Raw genomic sequence first — 14,222 nt, 5'->3', positions numbered from 1 at the left:
ACCAGTGCTGTGTTCCAGACACCCATTGCCATGGGGATGGGAGATCAGTGCTGTGTTCCAGACACCCATTCCCAAGGGGATGGGAGATCAGTGCTGTGTTCCAGACACCCATTGCCATGGGGATGGGAGATCAGTGCTGTGTTCCAGACACCCATTGCCATGGGATGGGAGATCAGTGCTGTGTTCCAGACACCCATTCCCATGGGATGGGAGATCAGTGCTGTGTTCCAGACACCCATTGCCATGGGGATGGGAGATCAGTGCTGTGTTCCAGACACCCATTGCCATGGGGATGGGAGATCAGTGCTGTGTTCCAGACACCCATTGCCATGGGGATGGGAGATCAGTGCTGTGTTCCAGACAGCCATTCCCACGGGGATGGGAGATCAGTGCTGTGTTCCAGACAGCCATTCCCACGGGGATGGGAGATCAGTGCTGTGTTCCAGACAGCCATTCCCACGGGGATGGGAGATCAGTGCTGTGTTCCAGACAGCCATTCCCACGGGGATGGGAGATCAGTGCTGTGTTCCAGACAGCCATTCCCACGGGGATGGGAGATCAGTGCTGTGTTCCAGACAGCCATTCCCACGGGGATGGGAGATCAGTGCTGTGTTAGAGGCTGATGAAGGATTCCGGAGCCCCTCCCATCCCGCAGCTCTGTACCTGAAGCCCTGTGGGCACACGCAGGTGTAGCCATTGACCGCGTCCACGCAGGCGGCTCCGTGCCGGCACTTGTGTCCCACGCAGTCGTCATCATCCACTTCACAGTGTTTGCCGCTGTAACCCGGCAGGCACTCGCATCTGAAACGCAGGAACATCTCTGTTAATGGCTCATTTCAGCACTCCCACCAGCAGCTCACACGGGCTTCCTAGCACCTCTTGGATTTGGGCTGGGGAGATGTTTGCAATTATTCCTGGCCGCATCAAGCACAGTTCCTTCCATCAGAAGGGCTCAGGTCCCTCCTAGCTGGCTGCATCTGAGGCTCTTCAATCAGCTAAAATTCAAGTCCAAAGTACCACCATCTCCTCAGCTGAGTTTCTGGAGAGGGGTGTCCACCTGGCAGACTCCCAGTTATGCTGAACATGACAAAGCTCTCCCTAACCTTACAGACTCAAGGGGCAATATTCTGCAAGGGCAGTGGCTCTGGTGGCCAGAGTATGATTTTGCCAATGGCTGCACACTGCTGGGTGTCTGAGCTTGGCCCTGAGCAGCTTCATGGAGCACAGGAAGGGTCTACCTTCCAAATGGAAACAATCTGTAAACAAGCTATAAACCTCAGCAAATTCAAAGAGAAAGACCAAGTTTTGAGACCACCACCTGCTTTCCATTCATTTGCAAGGCAAAATGCTGCGGCAACAATGGAAAGTTGTCTTTGCAGCATGTCCTCTGCCATGGTGACACTGCACCTTTTGCTGCGGGGTGATACCATGGGACGGAGCACAGTGAGATGCACCCAAACCTGCAGACATTACCTGTTGGCTTTATTTTATACAATTCTCAAGTTTGCTGTATGCTACATCAGCATTTCTATTTATAAGCCTTGCAGAAGTTTATAACCTGACAATAGAAAATGCATCCCAAAGTCTCTGATTTGGATCAGATCTTTTGGGATTGCTGAGCAGCCTTTTCTTGAATCTATACTGTGTAGACAGTGTTTAGTCATGAACACTCTTTAGTCCATAAAACAGATTTTACTCCTCCCAGCTGGATGTTGATGCACATCTGGAAAACAAAAGTCATATCACTTCAACCAAATCAGGGGAAGAGCTACAAAGAATTTCAGCAATAAAAAAGAGGCTTGTGCTCTTGCTAGAGCCTGTGGTTGGATCCAACATGCTGGTCACCGAGAGCTGGAAGAGGAGAAGCATTCTAAAGCTGAGCATGTGGCATCAGGAGAGAGATTGCTCCATGAATCTATTCAGCTGGCCTACTCCCTTCTTCCTGCCAGCAGCCTGGTGGGGTAAATGCAGGAGGAGGCACCTTGTAGAAAACCTCTCCAGAGGAACTGGGCACATGGCAGTGATGAGGAAAAAACATCTCCAGTTCCCAGGCAGCAGTCATTGTGCTGACTGCTGCTCCAAGTGACAGCACGTGGCTCCTGGCTGCTCCCCAGGGCAGGGCAGTGAGCGGGGTGACACTGCAGAATGCAAGTGTCCTGTGAGTGCCAATGGGAAGTGGCTGCCAGGGTGACAGCACAGGGATTGTGAGCTCCAATTTCCTTTTCAGAGCGTGGCTTGACTGGCTAAACCTGGAGGAAATGGGGCTGTCCATGGGCAGGGTTAGGTGCATGCAGACACTCCACCCTCCCTGCAGGAGAGGTCCCATCACCAGCCTCTGCAGCCACAGGAGGGTCCCTGTCCCAGCTCCGCATGTGTGAATTGCTTTTCTGCACCTTGGTGGCTCAAGGAATACTGCGATTAACATAATGGAGATAACAAATCAGAGCAAAGAGCAAAAAACAAAAACTGTTCCTGCCCCAAACCCTGAGACACGGGCAGCATTTTCTGGCAGCACTGCAGACGCACCTGTGAGGAAATAGTGTCAATCAAAAGACTTTGTGAGGGGAATTGGCAGCATTTAATCCTGTTGTTTTTTATTGATCCCTGCAGTCCTAATATAAAGTGATGTAATAATGAACAATGTGCAGTTCCTTATTCAGGGCTGCCATGCATCAATTTTATGATGTGTATTGGCTATCTCAGTAATGACAGAACCACCACTTTTCTCTGTGGGGCTGCATTAAATCAGCATTTTAAGCTGTCAGGTAATAATTCCAAGCTTTAGAATAATAAAGTATATTTATATCATGCTCCAACATCACTACAGTGAATGGAAAAACATGCTCCTTTCTTGAAATTTTTTTTTTTTTTTTTGGAAGTAATTTTATTGTGTTAAAGGCTGTTTTTTTGTTTTGTTTTCTGGCATACAGAAAGCTACTCTTCTTCTATATAGCAAAGCAGCATACTAAAGATGTGGAGGCTGGAAGGGAGAAAAACCACCTGCAAATTTAACTCCAAAAGCAAAGAGCTCTGTGCAGCCAAAGACACTCTGAAATAGTCCAGTTTTCTTCAAAGCTTGGCTTTAGAAGCATGGAATTCCTTTTGGGTCAGTCTTCTCTGAGCTCTTGGTGTGTCACATCTACCTGAAGCTACCAAAAAAAATGCCTGCCTGAAGTCTAGGAGGTGAGAAATTCAGCCCCATGAGCTCTTCATCCAGACTCCTAGGAACTCAGGGTCTGTGCCATCAGGGAATGGTGGCATAGTAACTCCATCCTTATCCCACAGTCCCACACAGTGGCAGCAAGGGACTGTCCATCACTAAAAGTCTGATGCAGTAAAGAAGGTGGCAATGAAACCTTCATGTTCAGATCCTGGTAAGAGAGTATTTTACATGATAAGATAGTTATCTCATTTCCCAGTGACCATCTGACACCACTGCAGTGGAAATCTTGTTTTCTGTTATAGCCTTGTAGTGATGGCAACATTCCCAGTATCACAGAGAGCCTAAAAACATGTCCAGTGGTATTTAAATTGTTGGCCTATCTGAGGGGATTTGCATCTGCATGCACTCAATGTCCAATGTCGGTTGTATTAAAGCTGTGAATCATGGCTTCTATCACAGGCCCGGAATGGAATTTCCCTCCCCACGTCAATAAATAACTTGGCTTCCTATTTTTTTCCTGTCTTTGTCATCTTTTCTTCCCTCTGCAGAGCTGCAGACTGACTAGAGCTGAGGGCAGGACAGACAGACTGGTGTGTCCTGCTCACATGCCCAGGGCATAAACAGCTCAGGGACAAGCCTGACTCGTGCCATTAACAGTCCCTGCCTCTGGAAGCAGGCAGAGGACAGGCAGGAGCACCATCCTGCACCATCAGGAGACCAGGCTGCTCAGGGGATCAGCTACAGCACGAGAGCAGAGGCTGCTGTTTTCAGCGAGTCCCAGCAGCATCCACACATCACTGCACAACTCCTGAGGGCTCACTGCTGGATGGTTGGGTGCCATTAAAGTATGAAAGAAATAGCAATGCTTGGACACTTCTACATTCAAGGCTTCTTCACCTCTCAAGTCTGGCTTGAAGGAATAAAGAAATCATGGATTTTTCTGTAGCATTCTACGAATAGTGGGAAGAATAGGACAACACACAGTAACAGAAGAACACCTTAAAGCAGGTATTTGGGCTCCCCTCAAGGGTTAGTGGCCCTACTGTGAAGAACACTTTTCTTGCAAGCACGTGAGGAAAAAGCATCTTATTTACTCAAATTGTGTGGGTGGCAGGTATGACAACGCTTCCAGCAAGTGGAAAACCATTCAGGGCCACAGCTGTCTCCATCCCTTTGTGCTCTAATAGAAGGCAATTTGAGTTACAAACCTTCACCTCATAACATTATGTACTGCTGAATTAACCGAAGATACTGGATTACCAAATTATGGATTAATTTGGAATGAAACCTGGAAAGAACATTAGGGATTATTTATGCACTGGCACACACCTCTTTATCTAGTCCCTACATATCAGTGCAGGAACCATCCTAATCATTTAATAGCTTCATCTTCTTCAAGGTTTGGAAACATTTCTGTCTGGACGCTTTTCATCCCAAAGAAAGGCTTGTGTTGTACATTCTGACTCTCTAACAGAGAGTCAGCTGCCCTTGAGATTGCCACCCTCTCTAAGATTTTGTTTCATTTCCTTTTAACTCTCCTGAAATGTTCTGTGTGTCAGCTTACATGGTTCTGACCTGCTGGTTGCTCCACAGGACACCATCTGACCCCAGCTGGAAGTTACCAGGAAGAACAAAGCCTGATGCCTTCCCCCTTCCTGGGTGTGCTGGACAGAACCCCAGGAGGGAATCAGTGGGCACCCAGGGCTGCCCTGTGGCTGTGAGAACAGCCTTAGGGGAAGGTGCCGAGAGCAGCTCACTCTGCACTGAACTCTCTTGGATTTGTCTCCAAAGATCTTTTCCTGACAAGCTTTTCACAGAGCTTGACTTTTCAACTGACTGTCTCCATTTGCTAAATTGCTCTGGAAGTCCCTCTTCACGTAGGTGATAAATGCTGCCATTGTGCACCTCTCACAATTGCCCAAGCCCAGACCTCCAGGTTCTTTGCTGCCATCCAAAACACAAGGCCTTCCTTCGCCCCTGTGGAACAGTCAGTGTCATTCCCAATAGGAAAAAGCAAACACAGACATCACCAAACCCCAGATGAGCCAAGCAAGGACAGTGGAAAAGGTGGCTCCTGAGTTGGAGCCATCCAGCCCGGGATCTAAGGCTCCTGTTACATTGCTTGAAGTTGCAAGTGCCCTAAGGAACACTTAAGGAAACTGTCCTTGGTTTGTGATGCAGGCTAACGTGTTTTGCAGCGACTGTTCCATAAATCCTCCTATTGCCATGCCCTATTCCAGAATAAGTCCTCTGCTCTGAGGGTACATTTATTATTTTCAAGTAAACCACAGAAAGCTAGAGAAGTATGTATGGATGCATTAAAGTTAAAATGTGGCCCAGACTGAAATGCATATAGTCTTGCATTATTTGTGTTAATTTTGGTGATTTTTGCTCCACACTCATTGCCAGTAGAACCCCAGTCAAGCCAATGGATCAATGTACCCTCTGTGCAGAGACCAGCACACACACACACACTCTTACCTGATTCCTTTATCCAGGGGAACACATTTGGACTCATGCTGGCAGGGATTTAGATCAGGAACACAGTGGTTAATCACCTCGTCACACAGTTCACCTGAGGCAAAGGAAAATCAAAAAAAGCTGTAACACAGCTTGAACAATCTTGAACACCCATGATGTCTGGGGATGGCCAATCTCCCTAAGTGCAGACAGCTCAGTAGTTCAGCAGGAAGTGACAAAATTGCTTGTTGAGGGCACATGAGACTTCATTAAATCAACTCCTTTGACCTACAATGACCACACTGTTCCTATCACATGGATTTGAAAGGCTGGTATAAAAAGCACTGACATATAAAGTCCACTTGGAGACAGAGGAGGGATCAAATGGGCAGTTCCTGACCCAGAACCTCTTATTTCAAAGCAAGAAAGTGACACAGAAGTGAAGTTGCTCATTAGACCGTAACATTTTCACACACATATTTCAGCCATGGTTAATACTCTCCCAAAGAAGCAGATCGTTCTGGGAAAGAACAACAACCCACAAACCCTCCCCCAAAAACCTCTACGACGCTCCGTAATAGGAACCAGCTTTAGGACTGCATGCAATTTTAAAACATTCACTATTTATAAGAGAAGTGGTAGCTCTATTGTGCTCACAGGAGATGATGTCTTTTCAGAAAAAAATCCACCTCATGTAAGCCCAGCTCAGCTGTTTCTAGGTACAATTTGTAACATGCCATGAACCTCCCTGGATTTGTATAAGTTTTAATAATTAATAGTTGTAGAATGTTCAAACTGTGACAGTTTATTTAAACACAATCCTTCTCTGAGTCCTAAATTATTAGGTCACACTTCAGTACCCCAGGATTTGAGATCCAGCCAAAGACCACAGAGATCTTTGCCTTCCCCAGAATCCAACAGAAACCTACCCCACACCTCCCAAAGCCTTTCAGGAAAAGCAAAGGTCGGGTAATCTCAACATGGAACCCCCCAAAAGCTCCAGTCCCAAAGCCCCCTGTGCAGCTGTACCAGAGGAGCACATCTGCAGGGTTTCAAGGTTATACATATTTTCTGTGCCTATACATGGTACACACCATCACATTAGCAACAGGCCATGGGAATGGTGGGGGGGGGGAAAGGGTAATGTGGGAGGCACTGGTGGGCTGGCATTGTTCTGGAAGATTTTCACTGAGCTGCAGCTCCACCTGTCTTGGGAGAAATGCCATTTTCAAAAATCCTTACATTTCTCCACACTCTAGTGGTTACAGACACACTCTTGAAAACACAAGCCAAGCAAACCACAAAGATCAAAACTCAGACAGAAAATGCAAACCAGACCCATCCATTTTTTATCAGTTCTGTGATCTGGCAGGCTGGCTGAGTGCACAATTTTGAGGATGACTCTGGTGCTGATAGGTGTGGTTTGTTAACTTCTCCAGGTGCTAATGCTCTGTCAGGTTATTCCTCCCACGTGTCCAGCCTCCCTCCAGTACAAGATACACAGCTCTCGATATGACTCTTACTATTAGAATGGAAGTATAATATGTATTTGCCAAAATTACTCAATTGTTTTTATGTGTTTCAAACATGGAATGTGCCCTAGCTCTGCTTTTGAGGGCTGTCAAGTGTAAATGAGAGCAGGAATACAGTGCATTGTGCAGTACAGCACAACCCCCATCCTCATGGGCCATACACACCCTCCTGACTTTGTGGTGGGCTGGGTTTGGCACTACCAGGGGAGTCTGGCATGGCAATCTGTAGTTTATTGTTCACAGCATCAGTTACAAGACAGGCAATTCCACCTGGAGCCAAGGAATCCCAGGAAGTCACCACTATTAGATGCTACCTAGTCTTTTCACAGCCCTGGACAAACCCCGTGCAAATACAGTGAACAAATCCAGCTCAGGAAGGGGGATGTGCCAAACACTGCCCATCCATGGGAACCAGGGAACAGATCATTCACTGGGCTTGAGGTTGGCCACTGTACTTTGTTGCTCCTCAAAAGCAATGAGAGATGTTCAGTCCTTACAGCTGTGAACACTGGGAACAGCTGTTGACACATTCTGAGGTGGCAGAACCGGGCTAGGTCTATTTACTGCCATCCCCAAATCCACAGGCCACCAACACTCCCAAGAACTAACAAAGGCACCCCCTCAGTCTTGGGGCAGACCTGAACATGAGCAGGTCAGACCTTGCTACAATGCTTGGAGAACTGCCAGTTTGTCATCTTGATATTCCCCATGTCCCTCATGTGCTATCTTATGTGAAAATAAACATCAGAAAAATTAACCGGCTGGTGACATTAAAAGAGCTCAAATGAGCTAAAGCTGGGAATAATTTTGGAAGACCATCTAATAACTGAAGAGAGTATGGACAGATGCCTTCAACTATCCTTTCACTAAAAATGGTCAATACATACTTTTGAAGTTTCTATTTTTTCTTTTGTTTTGTTTTGAAGCAAAGGAAACAAGCTTTAAAAAATATGAACAGTATCAAAACTCTCAAAGGAAATCATAATTCTTCTTAAAGTATTCTTCTGAACAGTCTTGACAAGTGCTTAGAGATCCAGTAAAAATCTCCCCAAATGTCAAATATTATGACTCACTGTGTCATTCTGAAGACACCACTATCACAATGTAGGAGAATTCTAGGCTAGGTACCAAACACAGCATCCAAAAAAATGATATTTTTTCGTGTAAGACTTGGAACATTTAAGGATCCTTCCTGTTATTTTTCACATATATCACTCATTAGGGAGCTCACTTGGGAATGCCTTGCAACTAGAGCAGCCTCATCTCAGGAAGATACTTCTTGGTCATTATTTCAGGCTCCACCAACGTTCAGTAGATGCTGCAGAAACCATGCCAAGGAAATAAAACACTTTTTGAAAAGCAAAACCCAAGGCACCAGCTACACAATGACTTTCTCGTATTTTATTCACTCAGAAAACATCTGGGCCAAAATTCTGCCCTCAGAACTGAGAGCCCAATATTCATTGGTCGCTTTAATGTCAGTATCAGAGGAAAAATGTGATTTTTTTTTTTCTTGGAGTGACACAGGGCTACTTGTCTGGGCAGCAGTTAAAGATCTAGTCCAAATTTCTCACTGGATAGTTATGTGAACCTAAAAACAAACTGGACATTCATCTTAGGCCAACTCCTAGCAGCACTGATTCGCTTTGTGGAAGGTATTTGATTATGCTAAACAAGAGAAAACTTCAGTGTAATGCTTTCCCAAGTGTAAAAAACTATCCAACCTCCCCATTTTCCTCTGTCCTACATGTTCTCAAATCACAGCTCCAATTTGGGTACACACAGGCTTCTGAAGTGCTTCTATAAAACAGACAGGAAAACCACAGGTACACATCTAATCAGTTAAATGACTCTTTTAATCCCAAATAATGCTTTTTGTTCCATCAAGGCACACTTATTCTCTTTAATCAAAGCTAAAGAGAACAGGTAACATGGAAGCAAATGCTGGACAGATGAAGAGAGCAGTCTGATATACCACAAAATATTGCAGTTTTCAGATTAGAACCAAGTTATAATGACAAGTGGAACTTTAACAGGCGGATCTCCCTTTGCTGCTGACTCATGCAGAAAAAAAAAAAAAAGGAAAAAGGAAATAAAAGAGAGAGAGAAAAAAATCCCCGAACAATAGCCAAGGTATTCTGTTCCTTCAAAACTACCTCCCTAGTCCCTTTCACTGGCATTGCCTTAAAAAAACACAGATTTTTTTTTTTTTCCTCTTGCAACATTTTCCTGGCCTTATTTTTCAACAGAATCATGAATTTCATGGGGCTTTCCACAGGGCTCACTGCTTATGAAGAGCTGCCAAGAAACACGCGTAGGCTTTTCTGTAGCCTTCCCCACATCCCAGAACGAGCCAAAACAACAATAGGGTAATAAAGATGACTTTTACACACAGTTTAATAATCATCTATCTTTTTTTCTGTTCTGTGCTGTCATGAGAGCTATTTATTTCATGCCTCATTAGACTTTTAAAACCAGGATCCAAGCTACACTATTCTTCCCCAATCAGTAAAAGAGAAGCTGGATGCAGTAAAAGTATTTTACTTATTATCTTTAAGTGAAACTGCAGTTCTGAAAAAACAATGTAGATCACCAATTTGCAACCAGTGAGTTCCAAGATTTTTCTTTTGCTCTATGTATCATTTGGATGATACTTCGTTGTAATATACTAACAAAACAATATAGAAAATATCCCTGTCCTTAATGCAAGACAAGCTTTAGTAGGGCCTGAAGACTGGCAGTAAATATGCTGTCAAGAATTTCACAATATTACTTGAGAAAAAGAACGTGCTTATGGTGAAGAAAGGATGGAGAAAAGCCTGGCCTGTATCCACAGCGTGGAAACTTTTCCAGGCTGCACAGGGTGAGTGGTTAAATAATGTGTTGCAACATTCTGAACTCTGCCAGGTAAATCTGAATGGAACTTGTCTCTTTCCTGCTAATAAAAAACACTGTGCTGTTTTTCTCATAGGAGATTACTCATTTTATATCTAATAAATTGTATTGGAAGAAATGTTTTCTGTGTTTTGCTTCCCTCTTCTCTCTGTTCAGTCATTAAAAAGAAGTTGGTGCCAATTGGGTTTCAGAACACTGAACTAAAAATGGTTGGGTGGAACAGACAGGGTGTTCCTCCAAGGAAGTAATTCAGTCAGGAATGTTGTTGATGTTGTTTGATGAAAAATTATTTGAAGCTCATCTAAGAAAATAATAAAAAAGCATTTTTTACTTCCAAACTATTTCAACTTGCAATGAATAAATGAGAAACTCTGTGAAATCCTTCAGCAGTAAATGCTATCATGTTAGATACAAAAACATCAAAGAAATCACCTGAAATGCACTGTAGCAGAGTAAATTCTGCATGATCACTGAAGTTTGCTCTTGCTTGACAAACATTGCTCACAATACTTAGCAGGCAAAGAGTTACTTCATGCTTTTTATTCTGTCTTCATTGTTAAAAAATCCCAGGTTTCCACTTACTAGGTTTTGACCTGTTAAGTGGGAACCCCTAACTTTGATTCCACACTGGGATTCCCACAGTGGCTTGTTTTTCAGATTCAAGGAATAATTCTCCCTAACGTTAAGGTTCAACAAAAGGAGAATTGGTAAAACCAGATCTGGGCAGGGAAATGATGATCCTTTCACTGCTTCAGAATCTTGAAGAACAAATGGGTTCTATGCACTGCTGAAGTATGAAAAGCCATATTCAACATCCCAAATGCCACACAATACACTGTGAAACATTAACGGAACCAGACAATTTCCAGTGCCCCTACAAGGTATTGACCTGCCTAAAGCACTGTTCCTCAGAACCACCGTGTCTGGAAAAGATCTTCATTTTGCTTGACACCCTACATTTTTGAGCTGCATTTATCCATACGGATGTCTTCCAATTGTTTGGAATCACCTGAGTATCAGTTCAGTTACCCACACAATCTAGTGCAGCAAGTGACTCCTGAGATGCCACACATTATCTGAGATGTCCTTCCTGGGCTGGCACAGGGGACACTGGACACGCTGTGGATTCCTGCTTGGCTGAGCAGGGGGTGGGGAATGGGGACTGGAGCTTGTTAAAAAAAAAAAAAAAAGCTTTGTCTGCAGCACTCCTTCCTCCTGACTCTGTTCTGTGCTCCAGAACTCCCATGGGATTCAGTCCTTCATGGACTCCTCCAGTGTGGCTCCTTCCCTCAGGCTGCATCTCTCCAAGAACTGCTCCAGTGTGGGTCCCTTCCATGGCACACAGCTCTTCAGGAGCTGACTGAGTTCCTCCTTTCCCACTGTGTTTCTTGACAGACTGGATTTAATGACTCCCACATCCCACTTGAGGATGAATTCACTCTGCTCATCCTAAAGGACAGCAGTAGCTGACTTTCTTACAGACATGCTGTGTCCTGATGAACAAGGAGGATTTCTCTGGTGTATCTTATTCCACAAACATGACACTTTACATTTTACAGACGGGAGTTTGACCGGGGGAGATCCTGGAGCTGAGCACTCCAGCATAGCAGGACACCCACACTGACAGCACTGCCAGTTGCTCTGCTATTTCCTCCCAGTATGATCAGATAAGAGTCCAATCTGATAGCAAAGACATGTGCTTCTCTCTTCATAAAACAGGGCTGGAAATGGGCTTAGGCTCTTGAACAAAGCCCAAACCTTCCAGGTCTTCCAGCACTTCTCATTCCTAGTTACACAACTGGGAAATGTGGGTGCCTTTTTGTGTTTCATGCAGAAATTAAGCACACATTTGCCAAGTAACTAAAACTGAGAAACTTCCATGTAAGGCAGAACTCCTTCAAACAAAAAGGAAGAAAACACACTAAACTCTGACCACAGTTTTCTCTGTCTTGAAATGATGGCTGAAGTTCCAAAATTTAAAAGGAGTTGATAGTTAAGTACTTGTTTCAGCCTTCAGCATTTATTAGGCAGTCCAGATCCCTGTGGAACCACAAGGCTGAACCACCCCAAACCTCCTTGTTCCTGCAGCAAAAACTCGAGGGGAAAAAGCAGCTTCAGTGCCATGATCCATCTCAGCCTGTGCAGGGGTCACTGGCTGGCTCAGGGACAGAGCCACAGCGGTGCCACATCGGTGTCACCCCAGTGAGTGACAGGAGGGCTCCAGCACGGAGTGACAGCCACAAGCCACCACTAAGCTGCTTTCCCTGGAGCTGCTTGGCTGCAGCGGGTGCTTGGCTTTGGCCAGACAGAGTTACCACAGTGGAACACTCCAGGAAAAGGGCCCATAATCACTAACAGGGAATTGGGCTCTAAAAGTAGCAGAGCTGCAAAACTCTCAGATACCATCAACCACAGGACACCACAAGGTCCCCTAAGGTAAAACAGATCTTAGCCTCCTCTTCCAAACACATCAAACCAGAAACGGTTCCTGGCTTTATTTTATTATCTTTTATTTTCAAAGAGATTTTTTTTTTTTCAGTGATACAAACTACTTGCAGCATTTTCCCAGGGAAGCAAACTATTTTAAAACACTTGCTCCTGCCCTCTCTCTGCCATGGGTTACTGTGTATTTTAGTAAAGACCTATTTTCAGCAGTGGAAACCACTAATTTATTTTTTAAAAAGTTTTAGAACAAAGAGGTTGAGGCTTTTTAGGATCTTTGGCAAACAGGAATATATTTCCTGGATTTTTTTTTTTTTTTTTTTTTTTTTTGTGTGCAAGTGCTATATATTTCTGCTTCTACTAAAATCAGACAGAAGGAGGAAAAATTCACAGCGAACAACAAAACCAAATAAAGCAGGCAAAGCACCCAGGGCATGTTTGGTGCAGCCCCTTTGTTCCTCTATATATGATTGGACTCCTCTTCACGTGGAGGCACAGAGGGCATTGAGGCTGTGGTCAGGTCTTTGAAGGGATGAGATTTTGTGTTTGAGTCTAGGACTATGAGCAAAGCTGTGATGGTCTGAAGGAGTTCTGTAACAGTAGTGAACAGGAAAAGGATGGAAGGGAAAAGCTCTCTGAATTTTGCCCTACATTCCTACATCACAGAGCTGAAGGGAAAACACAATGTTTGTATCAATAGCTGGAGACAGGCCATGCTACAGCCAAAAAGGTAGAGATTAGGAAAATAGAAGAAGGACAAGAACCAGGGTGGCTGATCTACTACAAATCCTTCTCTTTTGATGTTCCTATGAATGTTTCTTTTTGAAGGGAAGGAGAGCCTACGCAACTGTAGGGAGGAGCTGTAAACCACTAAAAGTCCAAGCAGGTCATAAACCAGCCCCAGACTCCTCAGAGCTGGATTTGGGTACATGATTGTCCTGGAGGAATGACATGTTTATAATTTAGCTGCAGGATTAAAATAACCACTTGGGCAGAGGAAAAATAAGACGATTAAAGACATCAGGACTCTGCTACGTGGCATGAGTGTTGGTTTGGTTATTCAAATACAGGCAACAAATACTGAAAATATTGATTTTAAGAATGGTGAGGAAACCTGGTGATGGTGGGTGTGAGTTTGAAGCTTTTTGATGGCATTCAGATGTCTGCCTCCACTCCTCTCAGTTTTGCCTTCTTTAACTTGCATTTACTACTTCATGGAATCCATTTGTAATTCTACATTGTTCTAAAGTTAATAGATGGAAAAGAAGTAGGCAGGAGGTTATTGTGTGAGTGTGGGCTGCTTTTTTTGGTGTGGGTTTTTTTCTTTTTTTAAATGAAAGTGAAATGAGGCTGGAGTGTGGGAAATTCCTTCCTCAGCAGTCACTTAATAAATTGACCATTTTTCATCTACTCTGAGTCGGGGGAAAGACTGTCAAAGAATTTCAAAAGAAAACACTGCAAAATCTTATTAATTGAAGAAAGACTGTTGGCCTTAATTTTTCCAACCAATGAAAGCAAAATTCATGCATCATAATTTGGGATATTGTTCCCTAAAAAGGCCATAACAAGTAAAGCCAGGCAGACAGCAGATAGAGCAGGAAAACACTAAGGTATGGAAAAAACCAAAGCCTGGATACTGTGACTCTGTCAATAGTCAAAATTTTCAACACATTCATTTTTAATTAGTATTTCATTTAGGAACATAAGATTTACTGTCATGGTTTAACCAT

The 14,222-nt window shown here is 44.1% G+C and overlaps 1 protein-coding gene across 1 annotated transcript in view; it reads right to left on the bottom strand.

Moving 5' to 3' along the window:
• The window catches only part of SLIT3 (slit guidance ligand 3), a 468,658-nt gene that overhangs the window by 26,506 nt on the left and 427,930 nt on the right, over window positions 1-14,222 (bottom strand). Inside the window, exons 29-30 of the mRNA XM_062502022.1 lie at window positions 5,645-5,738; window positions 664-801 (exon numbers count right to left, since the gene is read on the bottom strand). Of these exons, the coding sequence (XP_062358006.1) occupies window positions 664-801; window positions 5,645-5,738 (232 nt within the window). The remainder of the gene's footprint in view (window positions 1-663; window positions 802-5,644; window positions 5,739-14,222) is intronic.

The sequence above is a fragment of the Cinclus cinclus genome, chromosome 14 (genome assembly GCF_963662255.1).
Source record: "Cinclus cinclus chromosome 14, bCinCin1.1, whole genome shotgun sequence".
NCBI classification, from domain to species: Eukaryota; Metazoa; Chordata; class Aves; order Passeriformes; family Cinclidae; genus Cinclus; species Cinclus cinclus.
This window is presented reverse-complemented; position numbering and strand designations above follow the sequence as displayed.